Source organism: Solanum tuberosum, unplaced genomic scaffold (genome assembly GCF_000226075.1).
Source record: "Solanum tuberosum cultivar DM 1-3 516 R44 unplaced genomic scaffold, SolTub_3.0 scf00010, whole genome shotgun sequence".
Lineage (NCBI taxonomy): Eukaryota > Viridiplantae > Streptophyta > Magnoliopsida > Solanales > Solanaceae > Solanum > Solanum tuberosum.
The window spans coordinates 1,659,598-1,684,533 of record NW_006238936.1 but is presented as its reverse complement, the minus strand read 5'-3'; the positions used below and the strand labels follow the sequence as shown (position 1 = coordinate 1,684,533).

The window sequence follows — 24,936 nt, the reverse complement described above, 5'->3', positions numbered from 1 at the left end:
GGCTTTTTTGGTGAACTTGAATAACAAACTAAAAAGGAGTTGAAATCATAACAAACTTCCAGCTACCAGAGAACCCCTTTATCCTCAGGTTAGAAAGAAAAATATTGCTCCTATATAAATGTATTTTTCGAGAAAACAAGTGATTTTTGTATGTTTGGTAGTAAATACAATATATTGTCATAAAATACTTATATATAATCTAGGTAAATATTATGGATAGAGGGTAATATTAGTTTCCATGGACCAAAATAAATAACTTTTTACGCCCCTTGTAGAATTTTACTTTTATTGTTCTATTTATCGCCCTTAAACGTTTGCAATTGTTAGTTTTCACAACGTCTGTTGTTATTTCAATCCCAACATTATGTTCAATCTTGTTGGGATAACTGTGCAAGTTAAATTAGTGCTCATATAAGCATAGAAATTAAGGATGGTGATTGCTGGTGTGAGGACACACATGCAAAAACAGCAGGGTAAGTTGCACACTAGATAAACCTTAGATATCTGTGTGACTGATGATGAAGCGCCATATCTATATTCAAATCCACAGAGGGCCCAACCTATATTAGTATAAATGTCTAATTAAATCATACTCCAAGAGAACAGTGACATGTTCTATTGTTTATTCTGCAAGTTTCTGTCAGTTCATTTTCTATATGATTTGTGAACAATTTTCTTGATTTGACTTTGCTATTTGTGTGTTAAATAGTACCTAGAGATGGTGGTCATATCTCCAAATATACAACATTTCTGGAAAAAGAAATGGATATTCTCTATACAATGTTCACCTCTATAGCTATTCTCTTGTTCATTTGTGTGACTCCTATATTAGTTTTAATAGTAAGGATCTATGCTGGCAAGTCAATCAGAAACCCCAAATATGCACCAGTGGAGGGGACTGTGTTCCATCAGCTCTTATACTTCAACAGGATGTATGACTATCAAACAGAATTGGCTAAAAAGGCCCCTACTTTCCGGTTTCTGGCGCCGGATCAGAGTGAAATATATACCACTGATTCAAGAAATGTTGAAGACATTCTTAAAACCAACTTTGGTAAGTACTCCAAAGGCGAACGGAATCAAGAGATTATAATGGATTTGTTTGGGGAAGGGATTTTCGCGGTAGATGGTGAGAAATGGAAGAAACAGAGAAAGCTTGCAAGTTTTGAGTTCTCAGCTAGAGCATTGAGAGACTTTAGCTGCAAAGTTTTCAGAAAAGGAGCAGCCAAATTGGTCAGCAAGGTTTCTGAGTTCTCTCTTGCCAACCAAGTTTTTGATATGCAAGTAAGTCATTGAAGAACTTGATGAATTTCAGGGTTTTATCACTTATATCACTAGCCAATTTTTATCACTAAAATATTCTAGCACACTTGTAGGAACTGCTAATGAGAGGCTCCCTGGATTCAATATTTAAAGTTGGCTTTGGAGTTGATCTGAACTGCCTGGAAGGGTCAAGTGGAAATGATAACAAATTCATTACGGCCTTTGATGATTCAAATGCATTGTCATATTGGCGTTATGTCGATCCATTCTGGAAGCTTAAGAGATACTTCAACATTGGGTCTGAATTTCTCCTGAAAAAGAACATCAAATTCATCCGAGAATTTGTTGATGAATTGATTAGAACAAGGCGCAAACAGCTAGAGATGAAACAAGATTCTGTAAGTCGTAATTTTTTTATTATTAGAATGTTTGGAGAGCTAAAATGAAACATTTCATTCTTCTAAAGTTATTTTGGAATCTCTTTGAATCTAACATAACTATTAACCTTTTGTCTGTTCTGCAAGATGGATAAGGAGGACATACTCTCAAGGTTTCTGGTAGAGAGCAAGAAGGATCCAGAGAAAATGACTGATCAGTATCTCAGAGATATTATACTGAATTTCATGCTTGCTGGCAAAGATAGTGCTGCTAATACTCTTTCATGGTTTTTCTATGTGCTTTGCAAGAACCCCTTAATCCAAATAAAGATTGTTGAGGAAATAAGAGAAGTTATTGGTAATAACATGAAGGATAATGGAAGTGTGGATGATTTTGTAGCAAGTATTACAGAAGAAGTCCTCGAGAAAATGCATTATCTTCATGCAACATTGACAGAGACCTTGAGGCTATACCCTGCTGTCCCATTGGTATTACTTCTGTCCATAAAACTGCAATATATGCATAACCAAAACCAAATAAATCTATCATTTCTTCTCTTTTGTATCTATATGTGACTATATCTCTCATATGCAACATGTTATTTGTTGATATTCAGGATGGAAGGTGTGCGGATGCAGACGATGTTCTTCCTGATGGCTTTCACATCAAGAAAGGGGATGGGGTTTATTATATGTCCTATGCAATGGGGAGAATGCCTTACGTTTGGGGGGATGATGCTGAGGATTTCCGACCCGAAAGATGGTTGAAAGATGGGATTTTCCAGCCAGAGTCACCATTCAAATTCATAGCATTTCATGTAAGAGTATGTTGTAACTTGTAATCTTAGTTGCCTTCATATGTAGTGTCACCTGAACTGATATAGGTGATCACTGATGCTATATAGGTTCTGTTAAGTACCGTCAATGTAAGAGTGGATTAGAGTCTCACTTTGGTTGTGGGGAATGGACTCGTGGTCTTCTTATTTGAACTTGGCTAATCCTCACCTCATGAACTAGCTTTTGGGTGTCATATCTTTACTGTCGGAAAAATAGGAGATTATGCTTAAAGATGTCAAGTTTTAGCAGAGATCTTGTCAAGATCTCACCAAGGGCTTTTGATGCTTATGTTAGTTTGTAACCGTGAAGATAGTAGTATACTTTGGTCTAAAGAATATATATCTTCTTTGGCCTGTATTGCATGTAATCTGTAATGGGATTAGAATACCATAAGGGATACTGCTAAATCTTCCTTGACACGGGCTGTATCATATTATCTTTTCTCTAACTCATTGGTTTATTAAATTTACAGGCTGGTCCAAGATTATGTCTAGGCAAAGATTTTGCTTATCGGCAAATGAAGATAATATCAATGGCTCTTCTCCATTTCTTCAGGTTCAAATTATCCGATGACACGAAAGCAGTAACCTATAGAACCATGTTTACACTCCACATCAAAGAAGGGCTTCAGGTTCATGCAGTTCCAAGAAGAGGATTAGTAGAAGAATGAAATACAGAAAGCCACTTTCAAATTTCAATGTATAAAATGTCATATTTAAAGCTAATCTACAGAGGTAATGACTGTCCATTCCTCCATATGAACTATAAGTTCAACTATTCACAACTCTGTGACAAGAAAGTGGATGATAATGTTTCATCATGTTCTTGATTTTGTCTTGAAAGTAAGGAATGACTTCATATTAGCGAGATGTTGCATTCAGAATTCCATATTCGTAACCTGTCTTTTATTTTTGTGAACTTGAATAACAAACTAAAAAGTAGAAGTTGAAATCATAACAAACTACCAAGTCCAATTTGATGCTTTTTTTACTTGTTACTGAAACATGTAACACAGATTGAGTCAATAACTTTTGATATTATTGAGACAACAAAATTTTATCAACTAGATCAGATTATGCCCTATAAAGATTTTCATGAGGCTGATTTTGAGCCTCCATCCAAGCACGAATACCTAGGATGAGCAAACATGGCATAGAAAAATTGAAGCACAGAAGCTGCCTAACTCACAGGGAACTAATATCAGCTTCAGACTTTTACTCAAAAAAAATTTCAGAGGAAAAAGAGAGATCGAGAAAGAGCTAGCCTAAAACTTTAACAATAAAACAAAGAATTGAGTAAAAGTTTCTGATACACAGAAAATTGCAATTGAATTTACATGTGCTCCTTATATGCAGTTCTCAATCAATCAATCAATCAACTATGCCTCAATTCCTAAATGTTACCTTGAGAAATTAAAAGTCTACAACAGAAACATTTTCGTAATGACTATGCATGATTCTTGATTAGTTTATGTATATTCTTGTTAGACAGGTTAATTATAGTAATCAATAAAGCATAGAGGTAACAGGTGCATGTCAATTGGTGATATGAGGACAAGCAAGCCAAAAAGAGAGAGGTAGTTGCAGGCGAGATAAACCTTATGGTATACGTGATAAGGACATGTTCTTTTCTTTATTCTGTAAGTTTCTTTCAATTCATTTCTATGATGTGACTAGGATTAATATTTCCCAGTCCAATCCAGCAAGATTCCAAATTAACAGTTCCCTCCAAGAACACTGTTCGACAAATCTATTAAGAACAAAAATTTGGTGAATCTTGTTGGGCATATCCTCTCTAGTATCTATAGGATTTTCAGTACTATAAGGCTGAGTTTTGTATAGATGGTTGTCACCTCTCAACACTAGAGAAAAAATGGATGTCCTCTATACCATCTTCACCTGTATAGGAACTCTCTGTGTCATTTTTTTGACTTCCTTCTTAGTTTTAATACTAAGGATCTATGCTGGCAAGTCAATCAGAAACCCCAAATCTGCACCAGTGGTAGGAACTGTGTTTCACCAACTCTTCTACTTCAAAAGGCTTTATGATTATCAAACAGAAGTCGCCAAGAAAATTCCTACCTCCCGACTTCTAGCTCCGGACGAGAGTATAATATGCACCACTGATTCAAGAAATGTTGAGCACATTCTTAAGACGAAGTTTGGCAAGTATTCTAAAGGCAAGCGTAATGAAGATATAATAATGGATTTGTTTGGAAAAGGGATTTTTGCAGTAGATGGTGAGAAATGGAAGCAGCAGAGAAAGCTTGCAAGCCTGGAGTTCTCAGCTAGGGTCTTGAGAGACTTTAGCTGCACAGTTTTCAGAAAAAGAGCAGCCAAATTGGTCAGAAAAGTTTTTCAATTCTATAACTCCAACCAAGTTTTTGATATTCAAGTAAGTCATTGAACAATTCTTTTAGCACTTCCCCTCAAAGTTAACAGTCCCTAAACAACTTATTACTATTAGTACTGTTTCAACAGTCAGTTGTTATCACAAAACTTTATATGCACCATACTTGTAGGAACTGCTAATGAGATGTTCCCTGGATTCAATATTCAAAGTTGGCTTTGGAGTTGATTTAAACTGCCTGGATGGATCAGGAGGAGATGATAACAGTTTCATCAAGGCCTTTGATGATTCTAATGAATTGATATATTGGCGTTACGTCGATCCCTTTTGGAAGCTTAAGAGATACTTCAATATCGGCTCTGAAGCTCTCCTGAAAAAGAACATCAAATTCATCCATGAATTTGTTGATGAACTGATTAGATCAAGGCGCGAACAGCTAGAAGTGAAACAAGATTCTGTAAGTCTTAATTTGAGATCATTAGTGTGTTAGGAATGCCAGACCTTTACATTTACATCCTCTTAAGTACAGAATCTCTTTTACTCTATCATCATTATGAGTGTTTTGTCTGTTCTGCAAGATTGATAAGGAGGATATACTATCAAGGTTTCTGGTAGAGAGCAAGAAGGATCCAGAAAAAATGACTGATCAGTATCTCAGAGATATAATACTGAATTTTATGCTTGCTGGCAAAGACAGTACTGCTAATACTCTGTCATGGTTCTTTTACATGCTTTGCAAGAACCCCTTAATACAAGAAAAGGTTGTTGAGGAAATAACAGAAGTTACTGGTAATAACATGAAGGATAAGGAACATTTGGAAGATTTTGTGGCAAGTATGACAGAAGAAGTCCTTGAGAAAATGCATTATCTTCATGCGGCATTGACAGAAACCTTGAGGCTATACCCTGCAGTCCCAGTGGTATAAATTTGTTCCAAGAAACTGCAAAATTTTCAAAATTAAAACCAAATTACTACAAATCATTTCTACTCCTCGAGTGACTATTTGATACATACAACATGTTATTTGTTGATATTCAGGATGGCAGGTGCGCAGATGCAGATGACGTTCTTCCTGATGGCTTTCACATCAGAAAGGGGGATGAAGTCAATTATGTGTCCTATGCAATGGGGAGAATGCCCTATATTTGGGGGAATGATGCTGAAGATTTCCGACCTGAAAGATGGTTGAAAGATGGGATTTTCCAGCCAGAATCACCATTCAAATTCATAGCATTTCATGTATGTATCAAACCTTGATACTTGGTGACTCCTGAATTGGTAGTTATTGTTGATACTCTACATTTTTTGGGAAGCAATATTGCAAAAAAAAAAAAGAGAGATTATTCTCAAAGATGCCAAGTTTTAGTAGAGACCTAAAATAAGTTAAGGTGTTGGTCATCTAATGATTGCGATAACTTACAAATTTAGACTGTGGTCTAACATTTTCTCATAAGATTTTCAGTTTGCTCAAAAGAGATTTTTAGATCATGGTCTAAAATTTCCATAAGTTGTAAGAGGAATAAAAAGATGATCATTTACTAAACAGCTGTCCCAAAGAAGGGATAACCAGCAAAAATTTCAATATTATCTTTTCTCTAAGTTTTTTGTTTTCTTGATTCACAGGCTGGTCCACGAATATGTCTAGGCAAAGATTTTGCTTACAAGCAAATGAAGATTTTAGCAATGGCTCTTCTTCATTTCTTCAGGTTCAAATTAGCCGATGAGACGAAAGTAGTAACTTACAGAACCATGTTTACACTCCATATCAATGAAGGGCTTCCTGTTCATGCAGTTCCAAGAAGAGGATTAGTAGGAGGCTGAAATGCAGAAAGCACTATGAATGTCATTTTTAAAGCTAATATACAGAAGTTATGATTGTTCATTTGACATTTGAACTATTAGTTCAACTATTCGCAAATTTGTGTCCAGAAAGTGGATTCTAGTACTATTTCATCAAGTTCTTGATTTCTTCTTAGAAGTACGAAATGCCTTCATATTAGTGAGATGTTGCACTCCTGAATGCCATATTCAAAATGTTTTTTTTATTTTTTTATTGGTGAACTTAAATAACCTAGTAAAAAGTAGGACTTGAAATTATGTAGCACTCTGTTGTCCAATTAAAAATAACATTCCTCTTGTTAGTGGAACCTATAGCACATTGGATCATAAAATTTGATTGACTAGGTCAGATCATACCGTATAAAACAGGACAAACAAACATGACATGAAACCATTTTGGCATTTTGTTTCAGACTTATCCTTTATCAAAAGGACCATCAGCCTGATGAGCTCACAAGATTTGAAGGGGAAAGAAAGGGAAAAGTCAAACAGGAAGTAAGAATGAGCTAAAAGAGCTTATCTAAATTGCTGATGCACAGAAAATAGAACAAGATTGCTGATGCACAGAAAGTTGTAAAAACAAAAAAATAAATAAATATTCAAGATGAAGATGAATTAAGTCAAAAGAACATCTATTAGCGATAACATTATTAGCCAAAAATATGCACTAGGACATGGCAGTGGTTTAGATGGATATTCTTCGTAGCTCCATTATCTCCATAACAGTCATCATTCTCTCACTTGTCTTTTGTGTATTCATAGTTCAACATCTGACCAAAAAAGTATATGGAAAAAAAAGATACCATCCAATTGGTGGCACCATTTTCAATCAGCTCATCAACTTCCACAGGTTACACCATTACATGACTGATCTTGCTGGCAAGTACAAGACTTACAGGTTAATCAGCCCTTTTAGGAATGAGATTTATACTTGTGACCCTGCTAACGTCAAGCACATTCTCAAAACAAACTTTGACAACTATGGCAAGGTAGGCCATTTTCTTGAAATCCTAAATAACCTTTTTTGTGTAGGAGCCTTATTAGTAACTGTCTGTATTCAAAAGAACAACAAACCAGTAACCAAAAATAAATAAATAAATTGAATATGATAAAAATCGAGCCCACTGTTTAAATAATTCAAAGTTTCTTATTTCATGTTGTGGACAGATATATACAATAGGGCTACAGTTACTGTTTGATAAAAGAGGATTTTATAAATCTGCATATTTTGGTAAATAGATGTTATAGTAGTACTAAATCTTGGGTAAATTCAAAGTATTTGGAGTTGGAAAATTGGAAACTAGTGGCGTTCCCTTCCGTTGTATGGCCAAACTATCTAGTTGTAGTTCATTGAGGCTCTTTTCTCTTCTTTTTAAGGTCAGTTTAGACTGGGGTTGGGATGAATTGGATCTTATTTCAAGTATCTAAATGAATCCCTGGATCTGTCTCAATTCCCAAATAAGTAGCAGCTGGCTATACGAATCTCCCAACCCAACTGGTGTGACAAACTGGTAGAATGATTTTCTGATTCCCACTTAAATAATCTGCAGGGTTGGTATAATTACAGCATTCTTAAGGACCTGGGATTTTCACAGTTGATGGGGATAAGTGGCAGGGGCAGAGGAAGTTGTCGAGCCATGAGTTCTCCACAAGGGTCTTGAGGGATTTCAGCAGTGTGGTCTTCAGAAAAAATGTGGCAAAGCTAGCTCACATATTGTCTGAAGCTGCCAATTCCAACACAACAGTTGACATTCAAGTAAGTTCCATGACTCGACTTCATCAAACAACCCTTTTATGTTTTCACCAGACAAATGAGCCTAGTTTGTCAATGTAGGATCTATTCATGAAATCAACTCAAGATTCAATATTCAGAGTTGCCTGTGGAGTTGAGCTAGACAACATGTGTGGTTCAAATGAGGAGAGCAAAAAATTTGGAGATGCATTTGACAATGCTAATGCAATGGCAACTTGGAGATATGTGATGTCTTCTGGAAGATAAAAAGAGCTCTCAATATCGGAGTAGAAGCCAAGTTAAAGGACAATATAAGAACTGTTGATGCATTTGTTTATAAACTGATCCAGAGAAAAACTGACCAGATGACTATACCAGAAGCTGAATTATCTGTAGGTTAATCGTCTTACAGCTACTTCTTTTACTTATGCAGATAGATGCTTAGATATTATGATATTTTTCCAGTTGCAGTGGAAGAAAGAAGACATTTTGTCAAGGTTTCTGCAAATATCTGGTACAAATCCAAAGTATTTGCGCGATATAATATTGAACTTCATAATAGCAGGCAAAGATACAACAGCAATTACCCTTTCTTGGTTCATCTATGTGCTATGCAAGCACCCTCATGTACAGGAGAAAGTAGCACAAGAGATTAAAGAATCAACAACCGAGAAAGAAAATGCAACAGATATAACAGATTTTGCTGCCAATGTGAGTGAAGATGCCCTAGAAAAGATGCAATGTCTTCATGCAGCACTGACAGAGACTATTAGGCTCTATCCTGCAATTCCAACGGTAATAAACAACTTCTTTTATCATACATCAGTGTCTAAGTAGATGTATGTTTTATGTTGTTATTTTTGGTTTTCCCTTTACTGCAGGATCCAAAAATATGCTTTTCGGATGATACCTTACCAGATGGATTCAGTGTGAACAAAGGAGACATGGTGTCTTACCTACCATATGCAATGGGAAGAATGAAATTCATATGGGGTGATGATGCAGAAGAATATAAACCAGGGAGATGGCTTGATCACGATGGTTTCTTCAGGCATGAGAGCCCCTTCAAATTTACTGCTTTCCAGGTTAGTCAAATCTTTTTTTTAGCTTTAATTATCATTTGTTAAAGTCTTGAACACGAGTCTCTACTTATTTGCCTAGTGCCTATATACTGGCACATTAACCAATTAGCTAAGCACATTCTTTTGCTGATTAAACAGGCAGGGCCGAGGATCTGATTGGGGAAGCAGTTTGCTTATAGGCAGATGAAAATATTCTCGGCTGTGTTGCTACATTACTTTGTTTTTAAGTTGAGTAATGACAAGAACACGGTCAACTATAGGACAATGATTAGTCTTCAGATCGACGGGGGACTCCATGTTGATGTTTTTCATAGATAGGGCCACTAGAAAGAGTATAAATTAAAAGGAACATTTTATACAAAATATTTTCCTCCATACAAAACTTACCCTTAGTCTTTGTTTTTTATGACATGGTCCCTAATGGATTAATTATCTAAGCATTAGATGGAACAGCTTCTACTCGATCCCATGTCGTGGTGGAGTCAGAAATTTTAATAAGGGTTCAAAATCTGAGAAGTAAACACACGAACTAGTGAAAGGAGGTTCGACATCTATTATACTTATCTAAAAAATATTTTTTAACCATGTATAAATAATAATATTTTTTGCCGAGGGAGTTTGGATGAACCCCTCATTATATGCTGCCTCCCCCTGAACTATAAAAATAATACATACATTATTATTTATTATAAAATATAATATAAATTAAATATTAAAAAATAATAGTTCAAATAATCTGACATTTGGAGAAAATGAAAAGTCTATTATACAATCTCATAATAATGTTAAAGGAGAGCAGTTACAATGAAACTCTTCAGCTTTTCCTTTTCGTCTCTTTTGTAATAATATATATGATTCTTCATATTTTTCTTGTAAATTTGTTAAATATTTGTACATGCATTTATTAAATTTAGAGCAAGAATTAACTTGCATACTATCAGAGGCTATTATAGCGTCCCACTAATTGTGTTTTCAATGAATAAATTCAAATAGTAAAATCTGCATCATTTTGATTTTACTCCCTCCATCCAACAATAGTTATCAACTATATTATTTTGGGATGTCCAACAATACTTGTCAACTTTATGAAATCAATGTATAATTTTATACTTAATTCCTAATTTATCTTTGTCATTAATTATAGTTATTTCCTTATTACATTTTTTAAAACATTGTATTTATTACTCCTTCCGTCCCATTTTATATGTCACATTTTTTACTTTGCACTTGACATTAAAAATAATGTAATTTTACCCTTCTACCCTTATTTAATGTTTTCTTAAGTCAACTTTTATTAATAAATGACAAGATTAATTAACTATTCTATCAAGGGTATAATAGACAAAATATGATAATTTATGCATAAATTTATAAATGACAAGTATTGTGGTCCAACTATTTATAGAAAGGAATGACATATAAAATGGAACGGAGGGAGTATATTCAAATGGCAATATAGTAAAATTACCCTTCTATTTATAGTTTCTTAAGAAGTGTGTAAAATCAAGGAAATAGTAGACAAGTATTGTTGAATAGAGGGAGTAATATTTTTTATTTCATAAGTTAAAACTTTTTAAATATGCAGAAATTTTATAATAGTTGGGGGCTGCACGTTCCCAGAAACTAGTAAGTCAAATATGCACAAGCACACAGAAGTGGTTTCCATGGATAGAGTCAGGTCCATCCTGTTTTGGGCTCCAGTTAGGCTTGGGCATGAAGGGGTTGTTACAGTAGCTGGTTAGAATTCCATGGTTTGGGAATAGATTAGTGGTCTACTTATATGAACTTGTGCAATACTCTCCTCATGAACTATCTTATTTCCAGCATCTGAATGAATTGCATAATCTGTTAGTCTATCAATAAATTACCATGCCTTAACTCTCAAATAAGTTGCAGACGGCTACAAGATACTCCCAATAGTTGTAACAAAATGATTTTCGGGTTGCCAACTTGAGTTTTTCGAATAATTTGCAGGGATGGCATAGTTACAGCATTCTAAAGGACCTGTTAGGGGATGGAATTTTCACAGTTGATGGTGATAAGTGGAGGGAGCAGAGGAAGTTGTCGAGTCACGAGTTCTCCACAAGGGTCTTGAGGGATTTTAGCAGTGTGGTTTTCAGAAAAAATGCAGCCAAGTTTGCCCATATATTGTCTGAACTTGTCAAATCCAACAAGATAGTGGACATTCAAGTAAGTACTTGTTCATGAATTGACTTCATAGAAGGATTGTTTTTTTTACCAGACTAGTAATCCTGGTTTTATCGATGTAGATTCTGTTCATGAAAGCAACTCTAGATTCCATATTCAGAGTTGCCTTTGGAGTTGAGCTAGACAGCATGTGTGGTTCAAATGAACAAGGCAAAAACTTCATTGCTGCATTTGACGATGCAAGTGCAATGACACTTTGGAGATATGTTGATATCTTATGGAAGATTAAAAGATTTCTCAATATCGGATCAAAAGCCAAGTTAAAAGAAAATATAAAAAGTGTTGATGCATTTGTTTATAAACTGATCCGTAGAAAAACTGAGCAGATGAGTACTCCAGAAGCTGATTTATCTGAAAGCGAATCGCCTTATATATATATATATATATAGCTATACTATTTTTATTAATGAAGATGGATTCTTAGACATTATAGTCTTTTGCCAGTTGCAGTGGAAGAGAGAAGACATTTTGTCAAGATTTCTGCAAATGTGAGTGAAGATGCCCTTGAAAAGATGCAATATCTTCATGCAGCACTGACAGGACTCTTAGGCTCTATCCTGCAGTTCCAGTGGTAATAAAGAACTTCTTTTATCATACAGCTGTGGCCAAATAGGTATATTCTTTAAGTTTTTCCTCTTACTGCAGGATACTAAACTATGCTTTTCGGATGACACCTTACCAGATGGATCCAGTGTGAACAAAGGGGACACAGTGTCGTACCTACCATATGCAATGGGAGGAATGAAATTTATATGGGGTGATGATGCAGAAGAATATAAACCAGAGAGATGGCTTGATGGCGATGGTTTCTTCAGGCCTGAGAACCCCTTCAAATTTACAGCTTTCCAGGTTGGTCAAATCTGTTATTAGTTCTGTTAAAGCCTAGTGCCTATATACTGTCACATTACTAGCTAGCTAATTAAGCACATTCTTTTGTTGATAAAACAGGCAGGGCCGAGGATCTGCTTGGGGAAGGAATTCTCTTATAGACAGATGAAGATATTCTCTGCTGTGTTGTTATCTTACTTTGTTTTCAAGTTGAGCGATGACAAGAAGACTATCAACTACATGACAATGATTAATCTACACATTGATGGGGGATTGCATGTTCGTGTCTTTCGTAGATAGGGCAACTAGAAAGAGTTTACTTTAATATGTATAATGTATATTAGTATCGGTCCAGTTCTGCCCGAATGTTGTTTATGACATCAATATCTAAAATAAACCTATCAAATAACATTAACCTGGCATGGAAATAAGGTTTGCTGTGTATGGTATGTATCATTGTTACACATTCACATTTTCATTGTTTTACCTTCCTCCCCAAGTGTTTTCATGCCATGTAAGTTTGTGATTTTCAGTGGAATAACAATTGTTTCCCCTTCCCTGACCACACTTCAGGAGAAAGTGATTGTAGAATTTCAATTTTGTTCTCTAGCTTCAAAGAAAGAACCACGGATAGAAGTTGCATGAATATTAACTTACGTCGTTGTTGTTTACTGTTCACGAGTAATCCATAGGTTGCACCATTACATGACTGATCTCGCTGGCAAGTACAAGACTTACAGATTTATTAGCCCTCTCAGGAAGAAGATTGATACTTCTGAGTTCTGACCCTGTTGACGTTGAATACATTCTCAAAACAAACTTTGACAACTATGGCAATGTTAAGATCCAAGACTATCCCTAGTCGTAACACGTTGCTTAGAGCCACAATTGATCCCAAGTTAATCCATAGTCTGACATGATACTAGGATTTATGTACAACTGAAAATATTTGAGACGAAAATTGAGAATACTATGATTTTACATATTTTTGTTAATCAATAAACAAGATCTACACAGTCAGGTCTTGATTGGAAAAGAATCAAGTGGAAAAGAAGGAATCTCTCAAGTCAAAGAAATCTTAGTAGCTCAGTGACCGTCTTTCTGAACGTTCACCTTATTGGTGAAAGTTCAATTCCCACCTTGTAACCCCTCCCCTATTTCCCCATCCCCATCCCCAGTCATAATAACCTCAAAAAAAATTCACAATATGAAGTTGGTCACAACACCTATACAGGTAGATTTCAAAAAAGGCAAGACTGAATTTTTTTATTGCTTAGAGAATTAGCTCAACTGTCATCAGTCAAAATCAAGGATAAAAAAAACCACAAGTTCAAAAATTCATGCTGCTAGTGTTTCAAGACAGGATGCATATTTGATTGTAAATCAGATAATTCAGAGCAAGACTAGTAGCAGGTTCTTGCATTGCAATAAATTAAGATTGATACATTATCTCCGAATACAGAAATATATGGCAAAGTATTATTTAGTATTGTACAATCAACCCTTGTGCTTGAGGTTTGAGATCTCAATTCAATGGAATGATTGATGTGCATTTATTTGGTGTACCATTTTGCAATAAAATTATTACTATTTTTATAATCATTGACACCTTCATAATGATCTAGTGAACAGAGGGCAACATGCTGTAGAGTATTGCAAGATCTTCAGAAGTGAATTTCAAAGCTTGGCAATTGCATATGGAGGCAAGTATGATCTTGGAGGCAGCTTTAGGTCTTCCCAGTCTTCATCATCTATCTTGGTGTAGTAACGATCAATATCAATATCTCTAACTAGTTCCACTCTGGAGGGATCCCACTGAAAATATGTGAAAAGACGAGCACAAAAATGAAAGAAGCTCTTGATATCTTAGTTCAGGATTATCCATGATCAGATAAATATAACACACCTTAGGATTTCTATCCTTTTCTATGAGTATGGCCCTGAATCCCTGCAGTAAAAAGTCAAGTGTTAGTCTTGTAATGCCGTAGAATTGGTGGCTGAAAGATGGCATATTCTACCTCAAGAATATCCTTGTTAAATTCTCCCCTCAACACATGACAAAATATCCTATACTCACAGACAAGGCAAATATCAACACCTTGCAGCCTCCCTTCTCTTATCTGGAACAGAAAAAGGAACTAATATGAACAATCTGCAGATACTCAAGAACTCTCTAAAGAAAATGTTGGCCAAATCAAAACTAATATGAACAATCTGCAGATACTCAAGAACTCTTCAAAGAAAGTGTTGGCCAAATCAAGGCATTAGGACCGTGTAGAAAGAGATTCAAGATGTGGTTGTGTGAGCCAGACATCATCATATTTCTTATTTGAAGAACTTGCTTCACAGCAATACTAATCTAGTATCAAATTTAAAAATCCAGAATAAATAATCCTAATCCAAGCGTATAATCCAAATGATCTTTCTGGGGCAGCTGTTAAGAAAAACTTGGTCTTACTTCCTACATGACCGATTTCTGATCAATCTGAAGAAACAAGGGTACAGAAGTTCAGGTAACAAAATCATGGTATCACAAGGTAGCGATTGACTTACTAATCTCAAGGAAATTTTAAGACTTGTAGGGGATGCTTTCTTCAGCAACTGAATGGTTGAAGAGATCCAGTCCTCCTCCTTCTTGTCCAAAGCCTCATTTTCCTATTAAAAATTCATGCAAAGTTCTTACACATTATTTTAGTAACTTATATTATCAAAATTTTACAAAGTAATTTCAGCACAGAAAAAAAAAGAGAACACATCCAACCACCATTCATCTCCCAAACTTACAAGAGTTGATATGATTTCTTCAATTGTCCTTCGAGAGAAACATCGATCAATAATCTTCATCCTACATGCATAAAATTGCAGAAAGTAAAACTGGTGTACTGTTGAAAAAGAGGTCATGAAAATCCAAAGACGACAGGTTTGTTTAATTGAACAATATTTTCCCTAGAGACAATGGAAACTTTGGAATGCTATCCATCATCTTAAGCTTCTAACTGCGATATAAATTAGAGGGAAAATAGTCTTACCACAACAGGAAGAAAAATAACATGAGAGCAAAATAAAAATAAAGAGCATAGATAATGACTTCTAAAGAGCAAATTTAGAAGGTAAGCTTCCAATAAATCAGCAAAAAAACAAACATCATAATATAGAGATACTAAATGAACTCACTTGTGGTAAGGACTTCCTTCTTTCAACTTTGGTATGTGGGAGAAGCGACTTATGATAGCAGATATAGCATCTGGGTCACTCGTGTTGACTTTAACTAGTTCTTGTTCTAAGAGTGGCAATTTCTGTGAACACAAGGAGGAGACAAAGGATTCAGTTATAGAGCAAAGAAAGGAGGAATGAACAAATAAACAAATATTATGCAATTTGATGTATATCAAGATCACTGAACCACATTTTAGATGTGCCAACACAACTCAGGAAAGGCCTTATACACCCTCAAATGCAAACTATAGCTCAAAAGTCTACTAGTGCAAATTATAGCTCAAAAGTCCATAAATCCATCTAAGAACCATTTCAAGCATGGCTGACAAAATCCAAATTCCAACAAGCATGATTAGCTTGGAACTGCAGGGGAAGGTAGTTTACAAAACCCGTAGAATTTTTCTCCAAGTACTTTGAATTCATATTTGTTGGTACCTAATTACCAAAAAAAATAAATCAATGTGCACACTGTACTCTACATGATACATCTATAAAGCTCTATTAATTAATTTAATTAGTATTTTGGAAAAGAAACAATAGAAGATTGATTATTACAGGCATGAAACTATTGAACTTGCTGCTGCCACAACCAAACTAACTAAAAACGATTTGTAAGACCTTTATAACAAATGACAGATAAGATTACCATTTTAACACCATAAGCCTGACACCTTCAGATAGACAGTGGATAAGAAATTTAGTTAGTAAAGGGAGCAACATCAGTATTGCCATTATGATAACATAATGATTTCTTATAGAAGCAATTGTAAATGGGCATAACATGCTAAAAATTAAGGTAGTATACATCCGATGATACAAAGTGGGTTGCAAGACCACAAGCAAGCATTTCAGCTCCATCAAACCTAGAACCAGTAAGACCAGCATATTCCCCTGCAAGATATAACCTTTGTAAGTACAAATTCTCTGGGCATCATTGACAATGTAGGAAATGGTTTTCCGCAATATTAGCAACATAATCAGCACAACTAAAATTAGGGAAGAAAAGGAAGGATCATATCTCTAAATAAAATCGTGTATAATTCTGAATTATTTAGAATGTCAACTATTTTACAAAAACCACAATTTTCAAATATCCTTGTAGAGAAGATTCTATACATGTCTTCAAAGGATATTTTACATTTGTGATGATCTAAAGAAATTCAGCAATCACCGTGAAAAGAAAACTAAGGCTGATTTCTATAATAACTTAAACTTAAAAATTCAGCCATAACTATGACAACTAAGGCTCACATCAAGCTAACACCCCAAAGTATCTGTAGGGAAAAAGTTTTATAGACACTTGTATGTGAAAAGGATTGACCTAAAATTGTGCAATGGGCGAAAAACTAGTTTTAAGTAGGGAAACATGATCAATGAATATCCAGAAAATTCAGAATATAAGAGAAGATGCACCAAAAGGCACATAGTTGCTGCTGCTTTAATCCATAGGGCATGTGCGGCAACCTTTTGAACACCTTCTGCAGGAGCAAAAGACCTATCTTCTGCTTGTGACTTTTTTTTACTTTTGATTTTAAGGATGTAGCTGAGCTAACCATTTCTTTCCTAAGACATATAGCCTCAACTAGTGGAGCTCGATGACCAGGTAGTGACTTAAATTTCAAACAATGAAAAGTGGCAGATAACTTCACAATAAACTTGAATGAACTACATCAATTGCAGTAATTTTCTTTATAAATATGAACAATGTGGCTAGTAAAATTACCAAAGAATCCTGGAAGTCTTGATAAAAAGTAAGAGGAACCTACATCAGGAAAGAGTCCCATAGCTGTTTCAGGCATAGCGAATACCTATAGAGAAACATACATAAAAAATTACATTGGACATAAAATTTCTGGTATCCGATTAGATGTACTAACCAGCACCATCTATGAATAATGTACATATTACTGCCTAAGAAAAATAAACCCTTAATGCAAATCCAAGGTACAAATTAAAGCTCATGAAGATTTACAGTTTGTAAGATTTTCCTCCAACTTTACTCTAGTTATGCCAGAGCCTTTTATATGAAAAAAGGTAAAATTTATTTATAAGATCTCTGAGAAAAATAACAAGAAGTTCTGCCGGATATGGATCCTTCAATTCAAAACTGTAAGGATTCCAAGAGCTATTTTGCTTCAGCTATTCCACATGAACAATCATATATTCTATTACTCCCTAGATAGACACATTTGAAACAAACCATAAAGAATGTGGGAAAGATCAAATACAAAAGGGTAAACAAGACAATGAATCTACCGACTTTTCTGTCGCAACTCGAAATCTACCATGTATAGAAACACCAGCTCCACCTCCCATGACAATTCCATTAAGGATGGAAACCTTCAATGGGAAGTCCAAACAAGATTAAGGAGAACCTCAAAGAAAGTAATATCACAGAACTAAAATTAGACATAACCAGATTTAACCTGGGGTTTTCTATATGTTGCAATCATATAAATCAAGGTGTACTGCTCTCGGAGATAATTAGCACCAAGTTGCCAGTTACCTGATAAGCATGAGTAAATAAATATGTAAGTGGGGACATTAAGCTATGCATTTCTTTTATAACCTAGAAATCATCGAGGGCCAGTGGCACAAGGTTCTAAATCTTAGAGGCTCATAGACAGTCTTAGAATGTGGGTTATAAATTCACATTATGTATATGTTGAACAATGATAAGAGTGTATAAACACATTTATATAAAATTTTCAAAGTGATTACTTGAACTTGAGATGCAATATTATATTTACTTTTCAAAGAATTGCATGGAGTCTCACATTTTAATATGACTAAGAACATATAAGAAAGTCAAGATGGTTTGCTCGGTCAAGTTAACGCACAGGGTGCCGGTCATGGCTTCATCAGAAATTAGGTCGTGAGAATTCCACTGGGTACATGCTACCTCCTACCAACACTGGTATGTACTAGGTAACTCTTCCCATCAAGGCTTAGACAATTAGACAAATGAGAAGAAATCACCCACTAATTTTTGTCTCCGCTTAGACTTGAACCTGTGGCCTCACACACTCTTGAGTACACATTTACTGGTACTATATATTGATTGCTCAAAACCTAATATCTAGGTAAAGTGAGAAACAAGATGGATTTGCCAGGTTAATAGTACAAAGATATGGACTTGGATAACATCTGAATTTTATGTCATTGAAAGAAATTACTTGGGGAGTTAAACTTCAGTTCATGGATCCAATTTTAATAGATTGTGTTTGACAAGATATTACCAATTTGGCAAATACGTACCCTGGCGAATAATATGAAAAGGAGTTGAAAGATCACCACCGGCACAAAAAGCCCTTCCGTGTCCCTGGAAAATATTGATACAAGAAAAGTAGTTACATTTCTTGACTGCAATTGAGATATACAGGGGCATTAAGAGAACTTTGTAGCATACAACCAGAGGTTGATAATGTGGATTGTTCCGATTGCCAAGAAACATAAGCCTAATGTATCCCGAGGAGAAAGGTAGGTGGGATCAAACACTAGATTGGTCAGCACCAGTGAGATACCAAAGAGAGGTAGCTGATTAGCCAGCTTTATCCTTACAGGGAAAATGTCACTAAAGCTATGAGGAAAAAACTTTCTTCCCAGTGTCAAGAGATCGATGAGACAGGGAACAAACTGAAGTTCTTCGATAAAGAAATAAGATTTGAATAAAGCAAATCAAAATCATTGCAACTCTTCCTGCAAGTAGTTTCTAAATATTTTTGTAGGCAGAATGCTGAGCATCAAGTTTCCCTCCTCATGTTAAGCTATGACAGGAAATTTAATTATCACAAAAGATCCTACTACTATTAAAAATACCTTTAATATTATCATCTTCACATTAGAATCTTCTTCACTCGCATAGAAAAGTTCCGTAAGCCGAGATATCTGGACAAATAAGTTTGAGGGAATAGTTATCACTTATAACATGTCATCATATGTCAAAAAAAAAGTACTAATATCATATTTGGCATACCATTTGAAAAGAAAGTGCATTCAACTGCTTTGGCCTATTTAATATGAATGTTCTAACACTTCCGCGCTCCTCCACCAAAACCTGGAAAACCAAATATATAAATTATGGAAAAAGGTTGCATTAAAGATATCCAAGAAGAAAAACAGATCACCTAAACTAAATATAATTTACTTCCTACTAGAAAGGTTGCAATTTGGAGAGGAAAAAAGAAACATATATGTAAAAATTAATGAAAACCACCAAATTAATTGATTAAAATAACAAGTGGAAGACTATAACTTGAGTTGATGGGAGCAGAATAGGATTGCACCTCATCAGTTTCGCCATTGTTAGAAGAGGTTTGAGCCATGGTCTCTGGTTTGAAACTGACGAGCTGAAGGAAAATGAGTGAGAAGACCATTCAACTGTTTGAATTATATATACAAAAAAAAAAAAAAGTTAGAGGGCCATTTTATGGGTCGGGTTTAAGATAACATGTCTAATTCATTCAGAATTTTATGGGTTGGGTTTAACATAATTTTTGAATTTGGTCATCTTCAATTGATTCAGGTCTCAACCTATTTTAACAGAATCTTCAATTGAGTCTAATTTAATGAATCACCAATTACTATTTATTTTATTTTATCATCAATTTGTAACTTATTTTTTTAAGTTGAAATTCAAATTGTGGTTGTAAAAGATAAATAATATTATGTTAAAATTATTGAGATTATGTGTGTCATAACTCAATCCAATTTTTAGCTCATTTGAGACCAAAATAAATGTGGGCAAATTATAGCTCAGCCCTATTTCTATTGAATTCATTTTAGTATTTTCAATTTCAATTCAAATCGTTCATTTAACGCCTCTAGAATAAGCGGTCCTTTTCTATTTTTTCTTTTACTCATTTAAATACTCTCGTGGTTCACTTATAATTGTCCATTACAATAAATAAAAAATCACCTTTGCAGTCAAGTAAAAGACATAAAAATAAAATCTTATTTCTCCTACAACGTAACATTAACTATTCTTTCCTAAATAATTTTCCAATTAATCCATTAAGACTATATACACTAATTAATTTGTGTATTATAATTAGAAATGTGTATTTTATTTTATTTTTTAAAATAGTCTAAAGATTCACTATGCCTAAATTCGCCAAACCTCAAAAACTAGCAACACAAATAGACTACGATTCCGAGGATAAATGACCTTGCTCTATGTCACCTAATTTTTTAAAGCTAAATTTTGAATATTTTTCTTCCTTTTTATGGTTCACATGCTATCTATGTTTTTATAAGATTGTTTGAAGTAGTATATAATTTGGGACGGTAAAAAATCAATTGAATCGATCCAATTCTTTTATGTTTGAGCGGGTTAAAGATCCGTTCATTTATTAGTTCAATTAATTTTAATTCATTAAAAATTGGGTCAATATGTAATCCAAATTGATTCATGAGAAATCTTGTGAAAATATTTTTTTAAATTTTTTGTTTTATTTTGATCTGTTATATAATCATAATAAAGTGTTGGGTTTTAGCAAGGTGTGAATGAGAAATTGGAAAATGAGGGGGAACCAATTTGGAGGGAAAATGTAAAGTCATTTCTCTCATATTGGTAGAAGAAAGGAAAAGTGTTGTCCTTATATTAGGAAACACTTTCGTTAGCTCTTAAAGGGTTAAGTAGAAGGTGCCCCTTGCGCCGTTGGCTTCAGCTGCGGCAATTGATTGATAATTTTTTAGGCAAAATTTATTTAATCATTCTCATGAATGTTAATTAATTAACGGAACTAATTTAGCGTAACAAAATTATTTGAAAATTCGCGTGTAACGGTAAAGTCGTTCTGAAGGGACCTGTTCCTTCCGAACCGACACTGTGGACTCAGATTATTTATTTTTGGTCTATATAATATTTTATGTTTCTGTTTTTCGCTAACCTGAATGCAGGAGATAACAAGCCTAAGAAATTTAATACTTATTTTTGTATTTGAGGTTTCAAGAGATTAAAACCTTTTCTACTATGTTTGAATTTTAAAATTCATTCGATTAACGATTAAAAAAATATAAAAATTTCATCGTTAAATAAGAAACATGTTGTATAAAGAATTATTCTTTACTTCTAGTATTTCACATACTAAATTGTTTGTCATTTGTGACAGAAAAATGACTAATTCAAGTCAAGTAAATATTGGAACAGTGAGTGCTGCAACAACATTGGTTGCACACAATCGTTCAACTGCTGCCCTTGCACCGACTGAGAAACCTGCAAAGTTTTCTGGGGTGCAACAACATTGGTTGCACACAATCGTTCAACTGCTGCCCTTGCACCGACTGAGAAACCTGCAAAGTTTTCTGGGGTCGACTTCAAGAGATGGCAGTAGAAGATGTTCTTCTATCTGACTGCGTTGAGTCTGCAGAGGTTCATTAGTGAGAACGTTCCTATTTTGTCAGATGAAACTCCGAACGAAGAACGATTCTTGGTAACAGAAGCATGAAAGCATTCAATTTTTTTGTGTGAAAATTATATTCTAAATAGCCTGCAAGATGATCTGTACAATATGTACAGTAGTGTGAAGACCTCAAAAAAACTTTGGGATGCTTTGGAAAAAAAGTACAAAACAGAGGATGTCGGAATGAAGAAGTTCACTGTGGCAAAAATTCTCGACTAAAAGATGATAGACAGTAAGATTGTCGTTACCCAAGTTCAAGAATTGCAGGTCATAATCCATGATCTTCTTGCTGAATGTATAAATTTATATAATACCGCTATGTTGAACATATTAAGTTTGTTCCTAATACTCACATAATCTTTGATGTAGGATTGATAATTGTGAATGATGTTTTTCAAGTGGCGGCCATTATTGAGAAGTTACTTCCGTTGTGGAAGGACTTCAAAAACTACTTGAAACATAAACACAAGGAGATGATTGTTGAAGATCTCATGGTAAGACTAAGAATCGAAGAGGATAACAAAGCCGCATAAAAGAGGTCACGTGGTAATTCAGCAATATCTAGAGTAAATATTGTTGAAGAAGATCCCACAAAATCAAAGAAAAGAAAGAAAGCATCTGGACCAAAGAGCAATCCTCCCAAGAAGAAATTCAATGGAAACTGCTTCAACTGTGGCAAACGTAGTCATAGGGCTACTGAATATCGGGGTCCTAAAAAGGACAAGAAGAAGGATCAAGAAAATTTGGCTAAATCAAAAGAAGAGATGGACGATCTCTGTCCAATGCTTTCAGAATGCAACTTGGTTGGAAATCCAAGAGATTGGTGGATAGATTCTGGTGCCTCATGTCATGTTTGTGCCAAAAAAAATTATTTGCATCATATACTCCATCACTAAAAATTACTTTTTAACGAGAGATATATATATAATATTATATATTATGTATAATATAATAATATCATACATAATATGTGTGAGCCACTTTTTTGAACGAAATGTATATTAAATCTAAATCACAAAATTAAGAAGTATAACAAATCATTTTTCTATCCAATAAAGATAATGATTAAGAAATTTGTTCAAGATGTCTTCTGTTCTTGTGAAAGACGGATTAAAGTACCACTAAAATGTTGTTCAAAATTTTGATTTCAATTCGTTATTTCTCTTATAACCTAAACTTTACTTCAGATAATAAAAAAGTTTGACACTACTTATCCAAGATGCTATAGTAGCATTTAGTGGAGCCCCTAGTAGGATGTACTTGGCAAACCATGAATGCACAGGCCTAGCTACCCCAGGCTTGCACCAACCCATACTATATTGCTTGCCCACTTCCTCAAATAATAGCCAATGTGGGGTTTCTTCTTCATACAAGTAAGTTAACAAAAGTTCAAAATCCTCTAAATATAAAAATATAGATTGGTAGATAGATAATATGATGATGATAATGGTGATATGATATTTTATAGGGAAAATGCTTAAGTAGCCCCCCCTCCCTCAATCTATGCCCGAAATCACAGAGACACACTTATACAATACTAAGGTCCTATTACCTTCCCGAACTTATTTTATAAATAATTTTCTACCCCTTTTTGGCCTACGTGTCACTGTCTTCTGGGCCCAGTGCGTGTTGACAATTTTTTCAAGCTATCTGGTTTATAGTGCCACGTAGGCCGAAAAGGGATAGAAAATTATTTATAAAATAAGTTCGGGAAGGTAATAGGACCTTAGTATTGTATAAGTGTGTCTCTGTGATTTCGGGCATAGATTGAGGGAGGGGGGGCTACTTAAGCATTTTCCCTATAAAATATCATATCACCATTATCATTATCATTATCATCATCATCATATTATCTATCTACCAATCTATATTACTTAAAAACACAAAGACCCTTAGAAATGTTGATTGTATTTTTTTTATCACATTAAAATCTTTATAATGAATAAAATTATCATTTACTATTTTAACAACTAATATTTTAATATTTAGAATTTTGAAATTAATAGCTAGAATATGTGTATTCTCATTAAATAAGTAGTAGGGGGCTTTCATATGAAATAAGTAGTAGGAGGATTTCATAACTAAGAGCCTGGTTTGACATTACTGCTGGAAGCCGCCGAGAAGCACTTATTTTGAGAAAAAAATACATTTTTTGAAAAATTAGATGTTTGGAAAAACTTGTAGAATCTCTTTAAAATGGAAGCAGAAACAGTTTTTCTGTTATTGGAAAAAAGCTAACAATATCAGCTTCTTAAAAAAAGCGGAAGTAGAAGCAGAAAATTATTCTTTTCAAGACTAAAATACCTTAGATAAATCTCTTATTAATAAATTAACATATCTCATATGTTTGGTTGATTTCATTTAATAATTTTATTTTTATTTTTATATATAAATTTATATTTTATTTTACGTTTAAGTATTTTTATTTTACATATTATTTTGCTGAATTGGAAAAAAAGGTAACAACAATATTTTTGTAAGACTAGAGAAAAGAAAAAAAATAACAATTAAAGATTTCAACCCTTAAAAAAATATGTGTAATATTGATTGACAATTTGAAAATGAATATTTTACTTTAATAAAAATAAAAATTTAATTTACTTTTTTGTAATAAATGTTTAAACTAGTTTCTCTCTATCAAATAATTTTAACATTAAGGGTGTGTTTGATATGAAGGAAAATATTTTTCCTAGAAAATGTTTTCATTGAAAACAAGTAGATTTTTGACTTGTTTTCTCATGTTTGGTTGGTGAATAGAAAATATTTTCCGGAAAAGATTTTTAGTGTTTGATTTATGAAT

General features: G+C 34.2%; 5 protein-coding genes and 1 pseudogene across 7 annotated transcripts in view; 5 read left to right on the top strand and 1 right to left on the bottom strand.

The window, feature by feature from the left end:
- Window positions 1-50: 50 nt before the first annotated feature.
- On the top strand, window positions 51-3,340 carry LOC102578924 (cytochrome P450 704C1-like). The gene is made up of 5 exons (XM_006339458.2): window positions 51-1,284; window positions 1,377-1,661; window positions 1,788-2,129; window positions 2,258-2,458; window positions 2,950-3,340. The coding sequence occupies exons 1-5, from the start codon at window positions 763-765 to the stop codon at window positions 3,145-3,147; spliced, it is 1,548 nt and encodes a 515-aa protein (XP_006339520.1). The 5' UTR covers window positions 51-762; the 3' UTR covers window positions 3,148-3,340.
- An 84-nt stretch (window positions 3,341-3,424) lies between these two features.
- LOC102579251 (cytochrome P450 704C1-like) lies at window positions 3,425-6,831 on the top strand. 2 transcript variants are annotated; one of them, XM_015311622.1, is made up of 6 exons: window positions 3,425-4,116; window positions 4,420-4,871; window positions 4,999-5,283; window positions 5,405-5,746; window positions 5,866-6,066; window positions 6,451-6,831. In XM_015311622.1, the coding sequence occupies exons 1-6, from the start codon at window positions 4,098-4,100 to the stop codon at window positions 6,646-6,648; spliced, it is 1,497 nt and encodes a 498-aa protein (XP_015167108.1). In that variant the 5' UTR covers window positions 3,425-4,097; the 3' UTR covers window positions 6,649-6,831. The 2 variants fall into 2 exon arrangements, with proteins under 2 accessions (XP_015167108.1, XP_006339521.1); XM_006339459.2 differs by lacking the exon at window positions 3,425-4,116 and having other exon boundaries at window positions 4,123-4,871.
- Window positions 6,832-7,529: 698 nt separating this feature from the next.
- Window positions 7,530-8,843, top strand: LOC107057723 (cytochrome P450 704C1-like). The gene is made up of 6 exons (XM_015312590.1): window positions 7,530-7,655; window positions 7,834-7,897; window positions 8,262-8,422; window positions 8,501-8,629; window positions 8,749-8,790; window positions 8,832-8,843. The coding sequence occupies exons 1-6, from the start codon at window positions 7,530-7,532 to the stop codon at window positions 8,841-8,843; spliced, it is 534 nt and encodes a 177-aa protein (XP_015168076.1).
- On the top strand, window positions 8,767-9,636 carry LOC102578925 (cytochrome P450 704C1-like). The gene is made up of 3 exons (XM_015312582.1): window positions 8,767-9,193; window positions 9,280-9,483; window positions 9,619-9,636. The coding sequence occupies exons 1-3, from the start codon at window positions 8,849-8,851 to the stop codon at window positions 9,634-9,636; spliced, it is 567 nt and encodes a 188-aa protein (XP_015168068.1). The 5' UTR covers window positions 8,767-8,848.
- A 1,481-nt stretch (window positions 9,637-11,117) lies between these two features.
- On the top strand, window positions 11,118-13,068 carry LOC102578584 (cytochrome P450 704C1-like; annotated as a pseudogene).
- Window positions 13,069-13,907: 839 nt separating this feature from the next.
- LOC102606353 (3-hydroxyisobutyryl-CoA hydrolase 1-like) overlaps window positions 13,908-24,936 on the bottom strand; it is a 51,849-nt gene continuing 40,820 nt past the window's right edge. The window contains exons 1-14 of one of the 2 annotated variants that reach the window (XM_006339455.2): window positions 20,019-20,101; window positions 19,709-19,789; window positions 19,552-19,620; window positions 18,991-19,054; window positions 18,159-18,238; window positions 17,989-18,072; window positions 17,456-17,540; window positions 16,538-16,623; window positions 15,691-15,812; window positions 15,301-15,361; window positions 15,070-15,171; window positions 14,535-14,636; window positions 14,423-14,464; window positions 13,908-14,331 (exon numbers count right to left, since the gene is read on the bottom strand). In XM_006339455.2, coding sequence (XP_006339517.1) covers window positions 14,194-14,331; window positions 14,423-14,464; window positions 14,535-14,636; window positions 15,070-15,171; window positions 15,301-15,361; window positions 15,691-15,812; window positions 16,538-16,623; window positions 17,456-17,540; window positions 17,989-18,072; window positions 18,159-18,238; window positions 18,991-19,054; window positions 19,552-19,620; window positions 19,709-19,789; window positions 20,019-20,057 — 1,155 coding nt within the window. In that variant the 5' untranslated portion in view covers window positions 20,058-20,101 and the 3' untranslated portion in view covers window positions 13,908-14,193. Of the gene's footprint in view, window positions 14,332-14,422; window positions 14,465-14,534; window positions 14,637-15,069; window positions 15,172-15,300; window positions 15,362-15,690; window positions 15,813-16,537; window positions 16,624-17,455; window positions 17,541-17,988; window positions 18,073-18,158; window positions 18,239-18,990; window positions 19,055-19,551; window positions 19,621-19,708; window positions 19,790-20,018; window positions 20,102-24,936 lie in introns of those variants that run through there. The other variant, XM_015311605.1, reaches the window with a different exon arrangement.

What these genes read in the sequence shown, in the direction of transcription:
- LOC102578924 (XM_006339458.2), top strand. Translation starts at nt 763, where the DNA reads ATGGATATTCTCTATACAATGTTCACCTCTATAGCTATTCTCTTGTTC. An exon ending in TATACCCTGCTGTCCCATTG is followed by an intron (nt 2,130 to 2,257) that starts GTATTACTTCTG and finishes GTTGATATTCAG; the next exon opens with GATGGAAGGTGTGCGGATGC. An exon ending in TCAAATTCATAGCATTTCAT is followed by an intron (nt 2,459 to 2,949) that starts GTAAGAGTATGT and finishes TTAAATTTACAG; the next exon opens with GCTGGTCCAAGATTATGTCT.
- LOC102579251 (XM_006339459.2), top strand. Translation starts at nt 4,350, where the DNA reads ATGGATGTCCTCTATACCATCTTCACCTGTATAGGAACTCTCTGTGTC. An exon ending in ACCAAGTTTTTGATATTCAA is followed by an intron (nt 4,872 to 4,998) that starts GTAAGTCATTGA and finishes CCATACTTGTAG; the next exon opens with GAACTGCTAATGAGATGTTC. An exon ending in TATACCCTGCAGTCCCAGTG is followed by an intron (nt 5,747 to 5,865) that starts GTATAAATTTGT and finishes GTTGATATTCAG; the next exon opens with GATGGCAGGTGCGCAGATGC.
- LOC107057723 (XM_015312590.1), top strand. Translation starts at nt 7,530, where the DNA reads ATGACTGATCTTGCTGGCAAGTACAAGACTTACAGGTTAATCAGCCCT. An exon ending in ACTTTGACAACTATGGCAAG is followed by an intron (nt 7,656 to 7,833) that starts GTAGGCCATTTT and finishes TGTTGTGGACAG; the next exon opens with ATATATACAATAGGGCTACA. An exon ending in TTATAAATCTGCATATTTTG is followed by an intron (nt 7,898 to 8,261) that starts GTAAATAGATGT and finishes GGATTTTCACAG; the next exon opens with TTGATGGGGATAAGTGGCAG.
- LOC102578925 (XM_015312582.1), top strand. Translation starts at nt 8,849, where the DNA reads ATGATATTTTTCCAGTTGCAGTGGAAGAAAGAAGACATTTTGTCAAGG. An exon ending in TCTATCCTGCAATTCCAACG is followed by an intron (nt 9,194 to 9,279) that starts GTAATAAACAAC and finishes CCTTTACTGCAG; the next exon opens with GATCCAAAAATATGCTTTTC.